The sequence below is a fragment of the Camelus ferus genome, chromosome 19 (assembly GCF_009834535.1).
Source record: "Camelus ferus isolate YT-003-E chromosome 19, BCGSAC_Cfer_1.0, whole genome shotgun sequence".
NCBI lineage: Eukaryota > Metazoa > Chordata > Mammalia > Artiodactyla > Camelidae > Camelus > Camelus ferus.
In genome coordinates this window covers 8,450,048-8,466,157 of record NC_045714.1, presented here as the reverse complement: position 1 = coordinate 8,466,157, position 16,110 = coordinate 8,450,048, and the positions used below count along the sequence as shown (strand labels likewise).

Below are 16,110 nucleotides of genomic sequence, written 5' to 3'. Positions count from 1 at the left end.
GGATATAGATCTTTCTGTGGAAGAGGGACTTGCCACCCATTTAACAGCTGGACACACTGAGGCTTTAGAGAAAGTCATTTTCATGGATTCTCTAAAGTCTTTCCACAACTTAATAGGTAGAAGGGCACTTTCAAGTTTTGAAATTGGTAAGAGGTTGTCATTCTTGTTTATTTTCTAAATATGTGGCTTGGGAGTTTATGCTGTTAAAGTGCATCCTTTTTCCCATATCAGAAAACAAACAAGACATGAATTCTTAACGCTGCTTCCTGAGACGGAAATGGACTCCACCTAATTGAAGAGGGTCTCCTCCACGCTTCATGAAGGTCAGTTTTCTTGCTTCAAGACTGAATTGTTCATACGGAAAAACCGCTTAGAATTCATAAATTCTTCAGTCTCCTCAGGAGGAGGAAATTCAATTTGACTGTATTCTTTGGGCCTTTTATGCCATAAATATAAAAATAAAGCAGCTTTTCAATTTAGAAGAGGACCTTATGACCCAGAGCGTTGAAGTAATTCTACACAAACAGAAAAGCTGGAGTTATTCAAGCAGATTCGGATTCAAGCTGCAAATCCCGTTCAGTGGGGGGTTTTGTTCTTTTCTCCTCGAGGGAAGGTTGAGGGAGAGTGGATGGTTCCAGTCAAAATCAGGAAGGCACACTCCATTTTTCTCTCCCCCCAGCCAGTTGTGCAGTAGAATTACATACTTGCAGAGGAAAGAGGAAAACAATACTGCAATTGAGAGAACACTGTTTTGCACACACGTTTGCTTTAATCACACGCTTTGTGTTTCTGCTTGTACACGTTATTTCATCTTCTCTGGTTATAAATGTCCCAGCAAACTAACAAAGCTGCGATCTGAGCCTCCACCAAAACGGGAAGAAGTGAGAGCCTGATAGGGCTCCCCACTACAGCAATTCCTACCCTGGATGTGCATTAAAATTACCCAAGTAGCCTTTAAATAATGCAAAGCACCTCTGCCCAGGCCCACCCAGGATTTATGGAGCCTTAATCCCTGGGAGGGCAGCTTGGATAACTTCAGGGTAGAGCCAGGGCTGAAAAACCACTGAGCTAGCAGACAGGAGGGCGGGGCTGGACTGCTGTCCGTCACCACGCACGCTGGGCTCTCGCTGGCTGTCGTAAGGGAGACGCGCTGTGGAAGGCATCGTGGTGGATGCTCGGGTATCAGTCTGACTGATTGGCTGGGTTTCTCCAGGCCTTTTCTGTAATCTGCCTCAACTTCTCTGAACTTCTAGCCTGTGAACCCAGGAAAAGAATTCGTTCTATTGATGATTCATAAAATCAGTATCGTGGCTCACAAGAAATATTTTTTTTAAGTGGACCGGGGCAGAATGCAGTAGAACATAGTTGAAGTAGAATGTGCCACATAGAGTAAGTATGAGCATTTTTTTCCAGGTGTGTGTGTGTGTGTGCACCACAGAAAAATGTATGTCTCAGTTGTAAGTGACCATCAGCAAAGTGAAAGCCTGTGTTCTCACCCACAGGGTTTTGGGAGGATAAAATGAGATAATGCTGTAGTGCACATCACATGTGAGCACCAGATAGATCAGGTAGATGGAAGATTGAGAGTCAGGCAGTCTACTGCAGAATGTGCCTGATTTGGTGCACGGATGACAGAACCGGCTGGATGAAATGTGACCACTTCAGCAGTGGCACTATTCGCGGTGGAACGGGAAGGTCTGTGTCCTAAGAGAGCATGATTTCCAAAGGGACTCAATCGATTCCCTAATGTGATGAATGAGAATTGGCTCCACTGCATTCAGATTCAAGAACTGTCACATCTCTGCTTTTCTTCTTTATCCAATAAATCCAGCTGAAAACCATCACTAGCTTGATGGCTGAGAAATTCAATCTTAGTCCCGGTTGGGGTCTCTTCTTTTTTTCTATAATCATACAATATAATTAGAAAATAATAATAATAATTTATGAACTTTATTCTGTGCCAGACACCATGCGAGGCACTTAAACATATTGTATTGTTCAGTCCTACCTAAGAGATACTTACTTTATAATCTCTATTCTCCGAATGGGGAGCTGGGACTTCAGCGCCTCAAGGGATCCCCTTTGAAGTTACAAGTGCTGTTTCTGCTCATTACCTCCATCCTGACCTGCTTTTCTTCCATCTGCACAACCCAGATGCTTCAAGTGGGCTCAAAGATGCTCCTCTTGCCAGACGTTGCCCCTGACCCCAGGCTCAGGGTCTTAACCCTCTTTGCTACTTTTAGAACCTCCGCCCTCAGAAGCTGAATTCCATAGGCATCCAGCAGCTGCCCTCCATGGAACACGAGAGCAAGGGTGTGCCTGGTCTCTGGCAATGACAAAACAGCAACCTCCCAAAACAGGTCTTGTCTCTTCCTTGGAATTGAGATCACCTTCTGTCTACCCTATTTCCAACCACCAGCCCCGGCCTCCCTTCTCTGACCCTCTATGCACCTCCATCTCCCCCCAAAACCTAAACATTATCCTTTGAATGTTTAGAAATCTCTCTCTTTGAGCTTGAGACACAAATAAACACGTCTCAGGGAAGCACAAACACTAATTACAGACAGTTTGGCTGATTTCTTAAGGGACTTCATGATTTCAAAACTCCTCCATTAAAAGTGAATATTTCAGTATTTAAGATGAGCCATGGCAACAAATAACTTTCAGCAGACACTGTTGGTTCCCCCACTTCTTTGCAAACAAAACCCTGTTTATTTTTCCAGACAGCCATGCAGCCAGCCCTAGGGAGCGAGCCACGCTGGCTTCAAGCCAATCACCACATATGGCAACACGTTACGACTTGCCAGTGATTTGCCTGCAGGTGAGGGGGGTCTTGGAAATAATTTTCTCCCTGTATCCAAAAGAGCCACACAAAGACGATGCCATATCCTGCTTTGGAAGCTCCTGTGCCAGGATGTGATATCTAGAGCAATGCAGTGCAATAGCCCAAGAATGAAAGTCAATGTTTCAAGGATAGTTCAAGGGGGAGGGTATGGCTCAGTGGGAGGGCACACGCCCAGCATGCGCAAGGTCCTGGGTTCAATCCCCAGCACCTCCATTAAATAAACAAACGAGCCTAATTATAGCCCATCCCCCCCAAAACAAAACAAAAAAATCATTTCAAGGATAGTTCAATGGGAAAATGGCAAGTCGTACTTTCCTCGATGACATTAAAGCACAGATCATCCTTGGGGCTGCAAATCTGTGTACTTCTTAAGTAACAAATACGTGTACTTAACGTTTTAAACCACTTCTTGGTGGACATCCTGCTACTTGTGGCTGAGAGTATTCCGTACAGATATGTGACTCCTTCAGGCAAAGAGGAGAAGTAAGTCATGAGAAAAATCTGAACAAACGTCAGGGTACCAACTTCTCTGACCTAACAGCGTTTTGATCTTTTCTAGCTTTGCCAATTTATTCAGACTTGATCTTCAGCAAGCTTAGCCCCCAAAGCTTCTTCAAGTTTAAAGAGCTGGGGTAACATGTCATTACCTGTGAAGGCAGCATCCTTTGTGTCTCTGCCAAAGTTCAAAAACTTTCCAGATAATTCCACAAGCATTTATGCTGTTCCTGAGGATGCTGAGCTGTGGGGGGTGGGAGGGTGGGGAGGGCAAGGTGCCTGAGACATATCCCCAAACCCCATGGGGCTCGCTGTCTAGTGGAAAGGTGGGCATGGAAAGAAAAAGCCTCAAGCAGAGCATGGCAAGTGAAGAGGGTTCCAGGGGAGCAGAGAGGGGGGCTGCTCTTTCTCAAAGGCATCCAGGGAAATTTCAGTTCCCTCAAGAATTTTGGTATAAAACAGAAATGGTCAGAAGGGAAGTAATCCTTGGTGATGTTGAGACGAAGGAAGAAATTTTTCCAAATGACTCTGAGGTTCAAGAGGGGGAGGGGAATGAGAAAAGTTTTGGATGAAAGGAAAGGGATGTTGGCGATTCCAGGGAATTACCAAGGCTTTAGCCAATGACTTCGGAGCAGAAGCTTCTGCCCTTCTTGAAAAAAATCCCTCAAGGCAAGAATATAAAAAGCCTGGCTATTAGCTTGAATTGAGGACCAGGGGAAATGATGAGATTGCTAACCATAAATCACAAATAGATCCTTCCAGGTTCTTGTCTTCCCCCCTCGCATTCATTGTTGCCTTGTTCACAACTAATTTGACTGCAGTCGCCTTTTATCCTTTGCTGAGTTTTTCTTCCCCCAAAGTAATTTAACTTACTTTTCACTGAAGCAACGACCCTGTTTATTTTGATCCTGCTAGTTTACTGAATTACTCATTATTTACTTCAGTGATCACTTACAAGTACCACTGGTGTAAGCAGGTTTGGGGAGAAACATCACTGAGACCGGCTAAATGTAAAATCCAACAGGTAGGAACAAAGGAGCACAGACCACGGAATAACCCACTCCCGTGAGCTGTCAGGTGCGAGGGGCGTCCTCAGTGTGTTTTGCAGGCTGTGTGTGTGCAAATAAAAGAATTGTCTGTTTACAGAGGGAGTGGAGGAAATGTGAATCCAGAGGCAAACCAGAAGATCTCTTTTACTTCAGTCAATCATTCTGTTATCTGGGCTTTGAAATATACATCCCTGAGACAGACGTGGTAGTTCTCGGATTGAAATGCAGCACGACATTCTTGTTTTAAAAGCCTTAACACAGCTTTAGCGGGTACCTTGCGTCACCAGCCTAGCAGTCGGTCGGTGATCCAGTTGGTCTTCCAGGACCAGCTTCTCCTGTGCCTTCCAGTCCAGGCAGCTCACTAGCCAGGCTCCTCCTGGGGCATTTCTCTGTCTGCCTCTCCTGACCCACTTCCCACCCACCTCTACCTGCGCTCTGCCTCCCAAGGCCAGTCTGGGCGGACGGTATCAACATACAATTGATGTAGTGCTGTGCCCCGGGCTTCTGGTTGTGTTTGGCCAATGGGGGATACCAGGCAGGAAGTTAGGGAAAATGAGATGAGTGAGGCGACCTCAGGCGGGCTGTGTCCTTGGACAGAAAGTCTCTGTTCTTCTTAAAGTAACCAGCTTTCTCCCGCTCCCTTTCTTTCTGGGCCCACTGCTGGACCCCTTGGTACCATGCTGTCCTTGTTCTTCAGCTAAGCCCCACCTGCACCTTGGGAATGAACCTCTCAGCAGATGAATCTCCCTTAAATTGTCCTCATTTGAGCATGCCATCTATTCCCTTCTGACCCGAACTGATACACCAGTGGAGGGCTCTCTTGGATTCTAGCCGTGAACCTACGATTCCGAAGTCACAGGAGGAGAAAACCCACGGGGGAGGGTCCAGTGACTGACATACTTTCCCTTTAGGAGGAGAAATTGTTAAGACTCTAAAACTGCTCTCCAGAAAACCAACGTGGTGGTGAGGGTGTGGAATTACTTGAGAAGATCTTTGCAGCACATGATCTCCAAACAGCTATTCTTGGCTTTCAAACAAGGCAGTGTCCTCTTATGAAAGTTTACACACTGTAACTTGGGCGAGAAAAACACGTTCCCAGGAAATCAGCAGCCATAAATGTGTTATCACAGGTGACATGAGAGGATGGGGAAACTGCAGGTCCTGGTTTTCAAAAATCCTCTTCTCTCTCTTCTTTTGGAAACTTAGGGCAGCACTGAGAATGTGCTGAAGCACAAGAGCAGTAATGATGGTGACAGTAAATTAAGTATTGCGACATCGATGAAGCGCTCACGGTGCCCCAGGCACGAGCTGCGTGCTCTCCACGCCCAGGTTCACTTGCTCTCCACCATCTGCCCTTAGAGGAGCTACTGTTGTTCATATTTAGAGATGAGGAGTTTGAGGGTGGCAGGCGTGAAATGACACGCCCTCGGTCACACAGCTGGTAGATGGCAAAGACAGGACTCAAACCCAGGGCTGCCTGGTTCCAGGGCTGCCCGGGGCTCACCAAGGGCTGGGCAGGATGCAGACATGAGCTCAAATGCCATCCTTGCCACTGAGTGCTTGGGCGAGTCACCAGGACTCAGAATCCATGGTTAAACTATAAAGCCAATCTTCCCTGCATCCCAGGACTGTTGTCTGGATGAATCCAGGTCCTTCTGCCCCCTGCAGAGACCCCTGTCCATGGAGACACTCAGAAACATGCAGGAGACGGGTAAGAGGTTGGAATTGCTGGGGCACGGTGTTCGCTTGCCTCTGCAAATCTGCTTTTGTAGTTCTTTACTTGGCCATCTCACTTGGGGCTTAAGTTGACGAATAGTAGTATCACTGAACAAAACAACCACCATTTATTTTTTGCCAGCGCTGTGCCAAGAGCACTTCAACGCTGCATAATCCTCAGAGGGAGGAACAATATTATCCCCATTTTAGCAGCAAATAAACTGAGTACCAGAGACATTAAGTAACCTGCCCACGGCTACACAGCTGGGAGGTGGCACCCAAATCTGCGCCACGCCTGCACCGTCGCTGGAAACACCTGTCCCGTACCGCATACCATTCTTTATTGCACTTAACAAACATTTCTGTGCTTACCCTGTGCCAGGAACTGTTCTGAGTGCTTCAAATATTAACTTGTTCAATCCTCATAAAAACTTCATGAGGTGGGTGCTGGCATCATCTCGTTCTGACTGGAGAAAACTGAAGCCCAGGAAAGTTAAGTAACTTGCCCAAGATCACAGAGCCTTTCCAGTTCCAAACCCACTTTTTCTTAAGTTTGCAAATAAAATCAATGTCAGGGACCATGGTACTTTCAAAGTGACAACTCTGAGTTGCCCACAGACTGAGAGATGTGTACTCCCTCGTAAAGTTGTGTTCTTTGCAGAAGGGTGAAGGAAAGAGATACTGGTTTTCAACCCTCAGCCTCACCATCAAACAGCTTGGGGAGGATCGTGGCCTCAATGGGGATGCCAAGAAGATGCAAAAAAAAGCTAGCCCGGTAATGGTTTAACCTCAGAGATTCGAGAGAACCTCCATGCCATTCGTGTGCAGACAAAATAATTCTACCAATGCTACCAGCAGGCAGCCCTGTGCCAGAGAAATAAGCTGGAGAAGCGCCCGTTCTCTTGTTCGGCAGGGATCCGGTCGGTACGCTGGGCTGAATACTAAAGGTTAGTTTCTCTGAGTAATATTCTAGCATTTAATCCTGGTGCCAAGCAAACTGAGACAATATTGACCATGATTCAGCCAACATCAGAAAGCAAACGCAAATGAAAATCCAAGTCCTTAGGCAGGGAGAGTCCAAGCAGGCACCTGAATATCCAGGAAGGGCAACTGAGACTGGGTGGTCCCCTCAGAACCTGAAATCTGGGGCCTCTGTGCCAGCACTTCACTACTAGAAGCACTGTGTGTGCTGGGCCTTTGCACGTGCAGCCCTCTGTGCTGGAGGCAACTTTCTCCACCCTGCCTGACCCTGGTTTTTACCTGAAGAATGCCACTTTCTTATTCAACTCATGTATAAGATGCTTCCTTCAGGAAGGGTTTCTCCCCATCCAAGGCTGAGATAGGATGGTTCCTCCTCAGTCTCATATTCCCCCTTTGCAGACGTCTGTTTGAACACTTTTTTTTTTTTTTCAGTTTATACACGTTTCTCCCTGTTAGTCTGTGGCCCAGACAGAACTATACATTTTGTATCTTTGTATCCTCTTGTAATCTTAACGCTTAGTACAAAGCCTGGTGTGTGTTAAGTGCTTAATAAGTGTTGAAAAAAAAAAGGAGGATGGATAAATGGATGGATGAATGGCCAGCTGGCTGAATGGATGGATGATGGCTGGCTGGCTGGGTGGATAACTGGGTGAATGGATGGTTGGGTATTTGGATGGATGGGTGGGTAGGTAGGTGAATGGATGGTTAAGTGGATGGTTGAATGGATGGATGAGTGGACAGATGGAGCAATGCCTTTAGGAGGTAGCTGATTAAGGAATGGCAAAAGCTTCTGTCTTCTGGACTTCAAAGAGATCAAATCTTCTCCAACTGTAATTGATCCGTAGAATTCTGTAAACCCATTCCTGTTGGAGAAGGTCCAGGCCACCCTTCCCCTGTGCCAGGATGCAAGTTGTCTTATTTTAAGACACTTGTTCTCCTTCAAGGTGGTCTAGTTGCTAATTTTAAACAGATTTCACTTGGACAAGAACATAGTTCAATGTGGGTCACACCCATGATCAATCCTGAGATCTGAAACCACGTCTGCCCTTGTTCCTAAAGAAAAAAATAACTCTTCTAGGGATTTTTCTGTCCCATCTCTGTGGCAGGGGAGAGCCACTGGAACACCACTGTTTCTTAAGTTGCAGAGGTGGGGGTGGGGTGAGAGGGGGCAAAACTGTAGTGAAGGTGGTGATTGATTGGAAGTAATTCCCAGCTCTTAGGGGAGTATCAGATCTGGGTTTGGATTTCAACTCTATTGCTTCTTATTGTGAGAAAACTTGGCTAAATTTAACTTCTCTAAGCCTCCCTTTCCTCATCTAAAGCAGGGAGCAGGAATGATTGAAAAGTAGTACGGAAGACGGTCTCAGAGAGTTGTGTCGGGGTTTGAAAAAAATGACACGTGCCGTAATTGCTCAGTCCCTCATAGGCAGACACAGTGGTTTGGTAGGCAGAGGTAACTCAAGTGGCAATACAAATACTTTCAATTTCAATTAATAAATGATTAATAGCACACTGGGATAGTGTTTCACAAGTTACAGAATGCTTACCAGTGGTGATAGAGAAAACAATGTTTCACATTGTTAATCAAATGAGCTTTAAATGGCGTTACCTCCCCAAGTAAGCAAGTGAGGAAGCCATTCCCTGTGCCGCTTTCTTTCAGTTATGAATAACTACTTCTAATCATGTCAAGAAGGAAATCTCAGTTTGATGCTGGAATTTCTGTAACATCTTTTAACAGTGAACTGGACTCAGGTGTGAATCTTAGGCGACACAATCTAGCTAGAATGTACTAGAATGTAAGATCTTTCTTGATATTTGTTGCAGGTTTATTTTTTAATGTTACCTTTTAATTCCTTTTATGGTAGTCCTATCCAATTTTCTTTTTAAACACATTAAATAGAATTGCGAGTCAATTGAAAGGAAATATGTGAGTGATAGTGTGGGTGGCATAGGAGGTATGGCAAAAAGCAAAAGTGAGTAACTGCAGAGTTTGGAAAACCCTGCCGGAGGAGGGAGCAAATACACATTTGGCCATAGGGCTAATGTTTAAATCCACCCAGGAAAACCTTGTGTGTTTTTTTTTTCCCTGTGACTGTTGTAATCTGTCCCAGCCGTGTACATTATAGCTCCTAAGAGATGGCTTCCCCCATTTTCTCAGCCCCGGCTCTCTGGAGAGGCCAAGATAACCCAGATGTCTAAACACTGCATGGAGTGAAATGGGAAATCTCCTTCTCCCGAGCGAGGGAAGGAAAAACACTCACCAAGCTCAGCTTAAAGTTTCCACCTAAATGCAACAGGAAGATGGATGGACACTCACCAACTCAAGTGTCTCCAGGTTCAGAGAGAGCCATGGTACATGCATTGGTATAAACTCTCCATCTAAAAAGAGTTTGATGCCTAGCCATTTTTTCAGAGTTTTTTTTTTAATAGCTATGTATTGGATGAAAAAGTCGTATCTGCTTTTTCAAACACACTTTGTGTATTATATATATGCAGCTATATTTATATAATACATAATATGTTATATATCATAGTAAATGCATTGCATCAAATATATAGCATATTAAATCACATTAAATGTGTATCATAGGCAAAAATATATGTCATCTCACTTTCACAAGGATACTTACACATTTTCATGGAGACAGTGGGGTCTCCTGCTCTTCTTTTGATAGAAACTTGTGCATAAGAAACAGTTCATGGTTCTTTTCAATTGACCCTAAGAAAAATGGCGGCACAAAGGTGAGGGTAAGTGACAAATGATGCTGGGACCAGAGAGAGAGGGGGAGAGAGGTGGGGCTGGGGAAGGGTGGTGGGGAGAGACGTGGGCACCAAGGTGAACTGGAACTTGAACAAAGAGCTTGTCTCTTTAAAAGGTGCAGCCAATACCCAGCGCCAGTCCACAGCGATGAGAAAATATTTCCAGGCGCTCTCGAGTTAGAGCGGGGGATTTTCATATGAGGTTCCCTGATTATTGCATCAGCTCCTGCTTTTAACAAAACGCTTTTCTGTCTAACATCAGGGAAGAGTGGTCACTAAGATCGCAGCCCTCATGCCACGTGTTCCCGCCTTTGCCGTGGCTGAGCAGTGGGCACTGTAGGGAGGCTGAGTCCAGGCGGATAAAAATACCGCTGTCAAGAGTCAGTCGCTTTGACATGTTCAGTAAACACGCGACAAGGTTCTCAACCTCATGGTCACCAAGGGGGAGAAAATTACAAGACGGAATACCGATGAGAAATCATCTTTTTTTTTCTCCACTAAGCAAATACAAAATAAAATTTCCATCTGCTAATGCCCAGTTTTACCTGGATTCAAAGAACCTGTCCCTCTTACACATTCATTCGTCCATCTGTCCATCTGTGGAAATGCAGAATATCGTCATGACTGATGGAGACCTGGTGCCTGGCCTCGCGAAAGGCCATTTAGTTCAGAGGAACCTGGCCATGTGTATCAAATGCCTTTAAAACATGACTACCCTTTGATCCCATGCTCAGCATCTGGGAAATGTTTCTAAGAGAAAAATCTAGGAAATGACTTCAGTAATAGTGCTGCGAGGATGTCCTTCTCTGCCGTGTTTATAATAGCAGCATATGTCAAACACCCAAATGTACAGCACGGCCAGTGGTTAATTTATCTGGGGCACAGCCATTCAGAGAAACTCCCAACCCTATTTTAAATGACCCTTTTGGCAGAATATACAATGATTTTAAAAAAAAAAGGTCTTAGCTTCAAAATAGTATTTCAGAATGAATAATACAAGTGTGATATTAATATGGAAGGAGAGAAATACCAAAAGAGAGGAATGCTCAGTAATAGGATTATAGGCTGTTATTCCTTTATCTGTTTGCTCCCTACATATTCTATAATAGGCACCTATTCCTTCTGTAATGGGGGGGGGGGGGGGGAAGGAACAGCTTTTGAAGCATTGTTCTCTAGAAAACTTTCAAACCATTAAAAATTATTGAGGACCCCCAAATGCTTTTATTTATGGGGATTAGAGCTACTGAAGTTGATCACATCAGAAATTAAAACTAAAACTTTTAAAAGTATTTATTTATAAATTCATTTTTAAATCATAATAAGAAACCCATTACATGTGAATGGAAATAACATTTTTGTGAAAAAAAACTCTTTTTCCAATGGCTTCCAACAAAACTATTTAGTTTGTTCTAAAACAGGAACCAAAAGGCAAAGATAATTGGTATGGTTTTACATTTTTGCAAATATTTTGAATTTCTGCCTTAAGAGAAGACAACTGAATTCTCTTGTCAGCACTACATTTGATACGTTTCCGTATGTTGTTTTGGTTAAAGTGTATGAAGAAAACCCAGTCCCCCGACAGCTCTGTAGTTGGAAAAGGGAGAAGTATTTTATTTTAACAGCCTTTTCAAATAGTTGTGGTAGTGTCCTATGATACTACACCAAAACTTGACAAGTGAGTTTTTCTTAAGGTTAATGTGAAATCTGCAACCATGTAATGAACTTTTTATTCTCTCTGTACCTGTGAGAGGATGAGCAAGAGAAAGGCAGATAGCATCTTAGCCACATTATGAAGACTGCAGGACCTCACGGACCACCTGATAGGGTCAGAGACGTCCACAGGTTCCTGGACCACACTCCGAGAATCACTGTCTTAAGTTATCTACAAGGAAGCGCATAGCTTTCGGGCGGCAGCCTAGGAGAGTTGGAGTCATAGCGCCACGTTTTGTGTTGTTGTTTGTTTTCATTTGTTTGAATAACCTTTTGAATTATTTATTCTACTTTTCCTCGTGTGCATTTCAATTTAAAAAATCAACTTTCCTGAGGTCATTAGCATAGACTGATTCCATGGGAAGAAGACTGAGATGGAGATTTGCCCGTCTGGAGTTTATGAGGGCGTGCCTTCGTAAACCAGTCCTGTGGGGGCATGAAAGGGGCAGGACTGGGTGCAGGGAGAAGGTGGACACTGTCTCACAGTCTCACCAAGGCCTCAGGCCTCCTGACAGGGAGCTCTGGAGCTGAGTCCACCTTTCAGGGCTGTCCGCACTGAAGCAAGGTGACCAGGTCTTCATGTCAACCTCTCATCAGATGCTGACTGCCCAGGGAAGGTGCGTAATCTGCAGCAGGGCAAGTTCCAGAGAGAAGAGCTATCCACAGCCGATCCTCCCGAAGGCTGGGGACGAGCACTCGGTCCTGGAGGGAGCCCTGGGTGGGCACCGCAGCATCTGGGGCACTGCAGCCACGTGGCTAGTCAGTGCCAGAGCTGGGGTTAGAAACCCCATCCCCCTCATCTGACTCCACAGCCTCTGTAAAGCGACCCTCAGAACACTTTCTTCAGGCTCTATCCAGCCATCCAGTGTGGATGACCACCACGTTGGACCAGTCCTAAGTTAACGGCATAAGAACGGGTGGGATCCACGCATCAGCCTGTCCCAAGTGAGGGCAGCCGGCTCTGGGCTCTCTGCTCCTCCCTCGCTGAGAATCTGATCCACTTGTCGTTTGCAAATGTGATGAGCAGGTCCATGTGTGATTCACCCTGGGCTCTTGTGGGACGTATCCTGGGAAAGTGGAGGACTTTCCCTGGAGGTTTACACACTTGCCCCTCAGTGATGGGATTAAGCTCACTGACCAGGAAGGGGAAAGGAATCTGTAGAAGCTATGCCTTCAAATCACTTTGAATCCGAAGGGTTAATATCAATAAGGTGAAATAATTGACATAGAAGTATCCACGCCCATCACCTTAGACTGAAGACTGAGGGGCACCCAGCGATGGGGCTACAAATGCATCTTACACCCACACGGCCGTAGTGGATACAGTAGCTGCCTGTGACTCTCTGACGCAGAACCCTTTTCTCTCTTCTGGAAGCCTCCACATAAAGAAGTCTCTAGTTGGCGTGTGTCTGTCTCGTAGCTCATGCTTGCTCTAATGCAGAGCGGGAGAACTGAGGTGGTTTTCTGACCCTGCTGCTCAGGAAAACTCCATCCGTCTTCCTGAAGGAAGGAAAAGAAAACAAAGCCAACCCTCGCCTGGCCTCGGGTCTGTATTTTCTGCCTCTTATTTCATTCACTGTGAGAAGGAAAACCCCGTGAGGATTCACATGTTGAGGGGAAATTATTAGCACCTCATAATACCATTATTTCCAACTCTATCTGCAGAAGGATTTACCGATGCTTCTAATTTAAAACAGCTTTCTGACTGAGGTCTCTGAAGCAGAGCCCATTGATAACAGTGCAATATTTGGACAGTTTTATTTTACCGTATGTTCACAGTAATGCAGGCGTGGAACAAGCGAGAAAATGGCAGAAAATAGAGCTCTCTCCTCCAGCCACCGCCAAGAACAGGGCTCAGCAGGAAGCCACTGATTCTAGTGATGAGGAGAAAGAACCCAGTGACTAAAGCTGTGGGACTCCAGCGTGGTGTTTGACTTCCAGCCAGCCCGTGTGGATTTCTGCGCCTTCTCAGGTGGCCCCTCCAAGGCTGTGGTTCCACCCATGGCCTTCATGTCCCTGTAGGTAGGTTCTGAGGAAGCAGGGGATGCGGACACCACCACAAAGCCGGTGTTGGAGCCTCGTCTGCGAAATCAGGTGGGTTAGGCTGAGTCAGCCCCCTGACCCTGTCCATGCTCTAAATCTGGTCCTCAGATCAAGACCAGGATCCTTAAAGTCAAGATCTCCTTTCCCATCAGTGCTGTCATAGAAAAGCTAACATAGTCCCTTTCTTTCCAAACCCAGAACCATACTTTGTGCCAGGCTCTCGGTGAAATATTTTCTCTGAATCATCTCATTTAATTCCCACAACAGCTCTATGACTTGGGTGCTGCCAGGACCCCCATTTTGCAGATGAGAAAACTGAAGCACAGGAAGGGCAAGCCACCTGCTCAAGGTCACACAGCTGATCAGCTGCTGAAGCCAAGATTCTTTTTCAAACTCCAGAGCTTGGGTTTCTAATCAAGGCTGGGCCCTGGGGTTAGCCTTTTACTGGCTCCAGTGTCAATTCGTGGTTTGATTTGGAGCAAGACATTTGTCTTCTCTGAATCTCTGTTTCCTCCTCACCCAAGTAGATACTTCTTATGTCCTAGGATTATACTAAGGAACACATGGGATACTGCACAAGAAAGTGATCTGAAAAATGAAGTAAAGACAAATGAAAAGACAGTGGGCATATTAGATTTTCTGTGTCAGCTGAAGCAGGCGGGTATGCGTGACCACGCTGTGACGTCTGGGTCATGCCCTCTCTGGCTCAGTGATCAAAACCACCGCTGAAGTCGGCTCAGGGTCCACGAGAGGCCTGCCTGTAGGAGGAAGGAAAGGCCTGGAAGGTGCAGAGAGACTTCAGATTCCAGCTTTCCGATGACTCTCGGGCACAGGGACGAGCTCCAGGCCAGATTCCAGGAAGGCAGTTTGATTACAGGAGCTGACAACTCCATGAGTTTGTCAATATTTGAAGAGGGGTGGAGATCGTCAAGAAAGAAGATTAAGGGGAGAACCAGGTGGGAGACATCATTGTGAACACCACGTAAAGTATGCACAGCCGGGGGCAGCGCCTGCCGTGTGGACAGTGAGAAGTGAGTTCTTCCACCAAGAAGTCTGTATTTCTGAGGATTCTCTGCTACTTGACTCAATACTCTGTGGTCGGTGGGGAGGGATGGATTAGGAGTTTGGGATTAACAGATACACACTACTGTATATCAAACAGATGAACAATAGGGACCTACTTATAGCACAGGGAACTGAATTCAGTATCTTGTAATAACCTATAATGGAAAGGAATCTGAAAAAGAAATACATGTATATATATATAACTGAATCACTTTGCTAAACACCTGAAACACTGCAAATCAAGTATACTTCAATTAAAAAAATACTCTGTGGTCACCATCTTGAAATTCTTAACAATTTTATCTTTTTTTTTTTTTTTTAACAATTTTATCCTTGAACTCGTGTTGTGGAAGTGAAATCTGATGGGAGAACCTGTTAGAATAGTCAGACTAGGACACTGATGACGTCAAATGCTGGTGAGCATGTGGAGCCACGGAAGCTCTCATACATTGCTGGTGGGAGTACAGAAGGTGATGGCCACTTTGTAAGAGTTTGGCAGTTTCTTATGGAACTAAGCATACTTTTACCATATGATTTAGCATGTGAATTCCTTGGTATTTACCCAAAGGAATTAAAGAGTTAAGTCCACACAGACACCTGGACACGGATATTTACAGCAAGCAGATTTATCTATAATTGCCCCAACTTGGAAGTAACCCAGAAGTCCTTCAGTAGATAAATGGATAAATAAACAGGTGTATCCGGACAGTGGAATATTACTCAGCGCTAAAAAGAGATGAGGTAGCAAGTCATGAAAAGACATGGAGGAAACTTAAATGCCAGTGAAGTGGCACTTGAGTGAAACTTAAATTCTTAAGGGAAAGAAGCCAGTCTGAAAAGGCTACAAACTGTATGATCCCAGCTATATGACATGGAAAAAGCAAAACTATGGAGAATTAAAAGTGTTACTGGTTTCCAGGGGTTTGGAGGAAGGACGGATGACTAGGCAGAGCACAGAAGATCTGTAGGACAGGGACATTGTTCTGTATGATACTACAGTGGCAGATACATGTCATCATACATTTGTCCAAACTCATAGAATGTATAATGTTGAGAGTGATCTGATGCACCCCGATGTTCATAGCTGCACTATGTACAACAGCCCAGACATGGAAACAGCCTAAACGTACACTGATGGATGACTGGATAAAGAAGCTGTGGTGTATTTATACAATGGAATACTACTCAGCCATAAAAATAATAAAATACTGCCATTTGCAGTAACATGGATGGACCTAGAGATCGTCATTCTAGTGAATGAAGCCACTCTAAGTGAAGTAAGCCAGAAAGAGAAGGAAAAATACCATAGGATATCACTCATATGTGGAATCTAAAAAAAAGAAAGACAAACTTATTTACAAAACAGAAACAGACTCACAGACATAGAAAACAAACTTATGGTTACCAGCTAGGGAAGGAGGGTGGGAAGGGATAAATTGGGAGTTT

At 44.9% G+C, this 16,110-nt stretch overlaps 1 protein-coding gene across 1 annotated transcript in view; it reads left to right on the top strand.

Annotated features, from left to right (window-relative positions):
• Window positions 1-302: 302 nt before the first annotated feature.
• The window catches only part of BCAS1 (breast carcinoma amplified sequence 1), a 104,248-nt gene continuing 88,440 nt past the window's right edge, over window positions 303-16,110 (top strand). Inside the window, exon 1 of the mRNA XM_032461404.1 lies at window positions 303-323. Within this exon, the coding sequence (XP_032317295.1) occupies window positions 318-323 (6 nt within the window). The 5' untranslated portion in view covers window positions 303-317. The remainder of the gene's footprint in view (window positions 324-16,110) is intronic.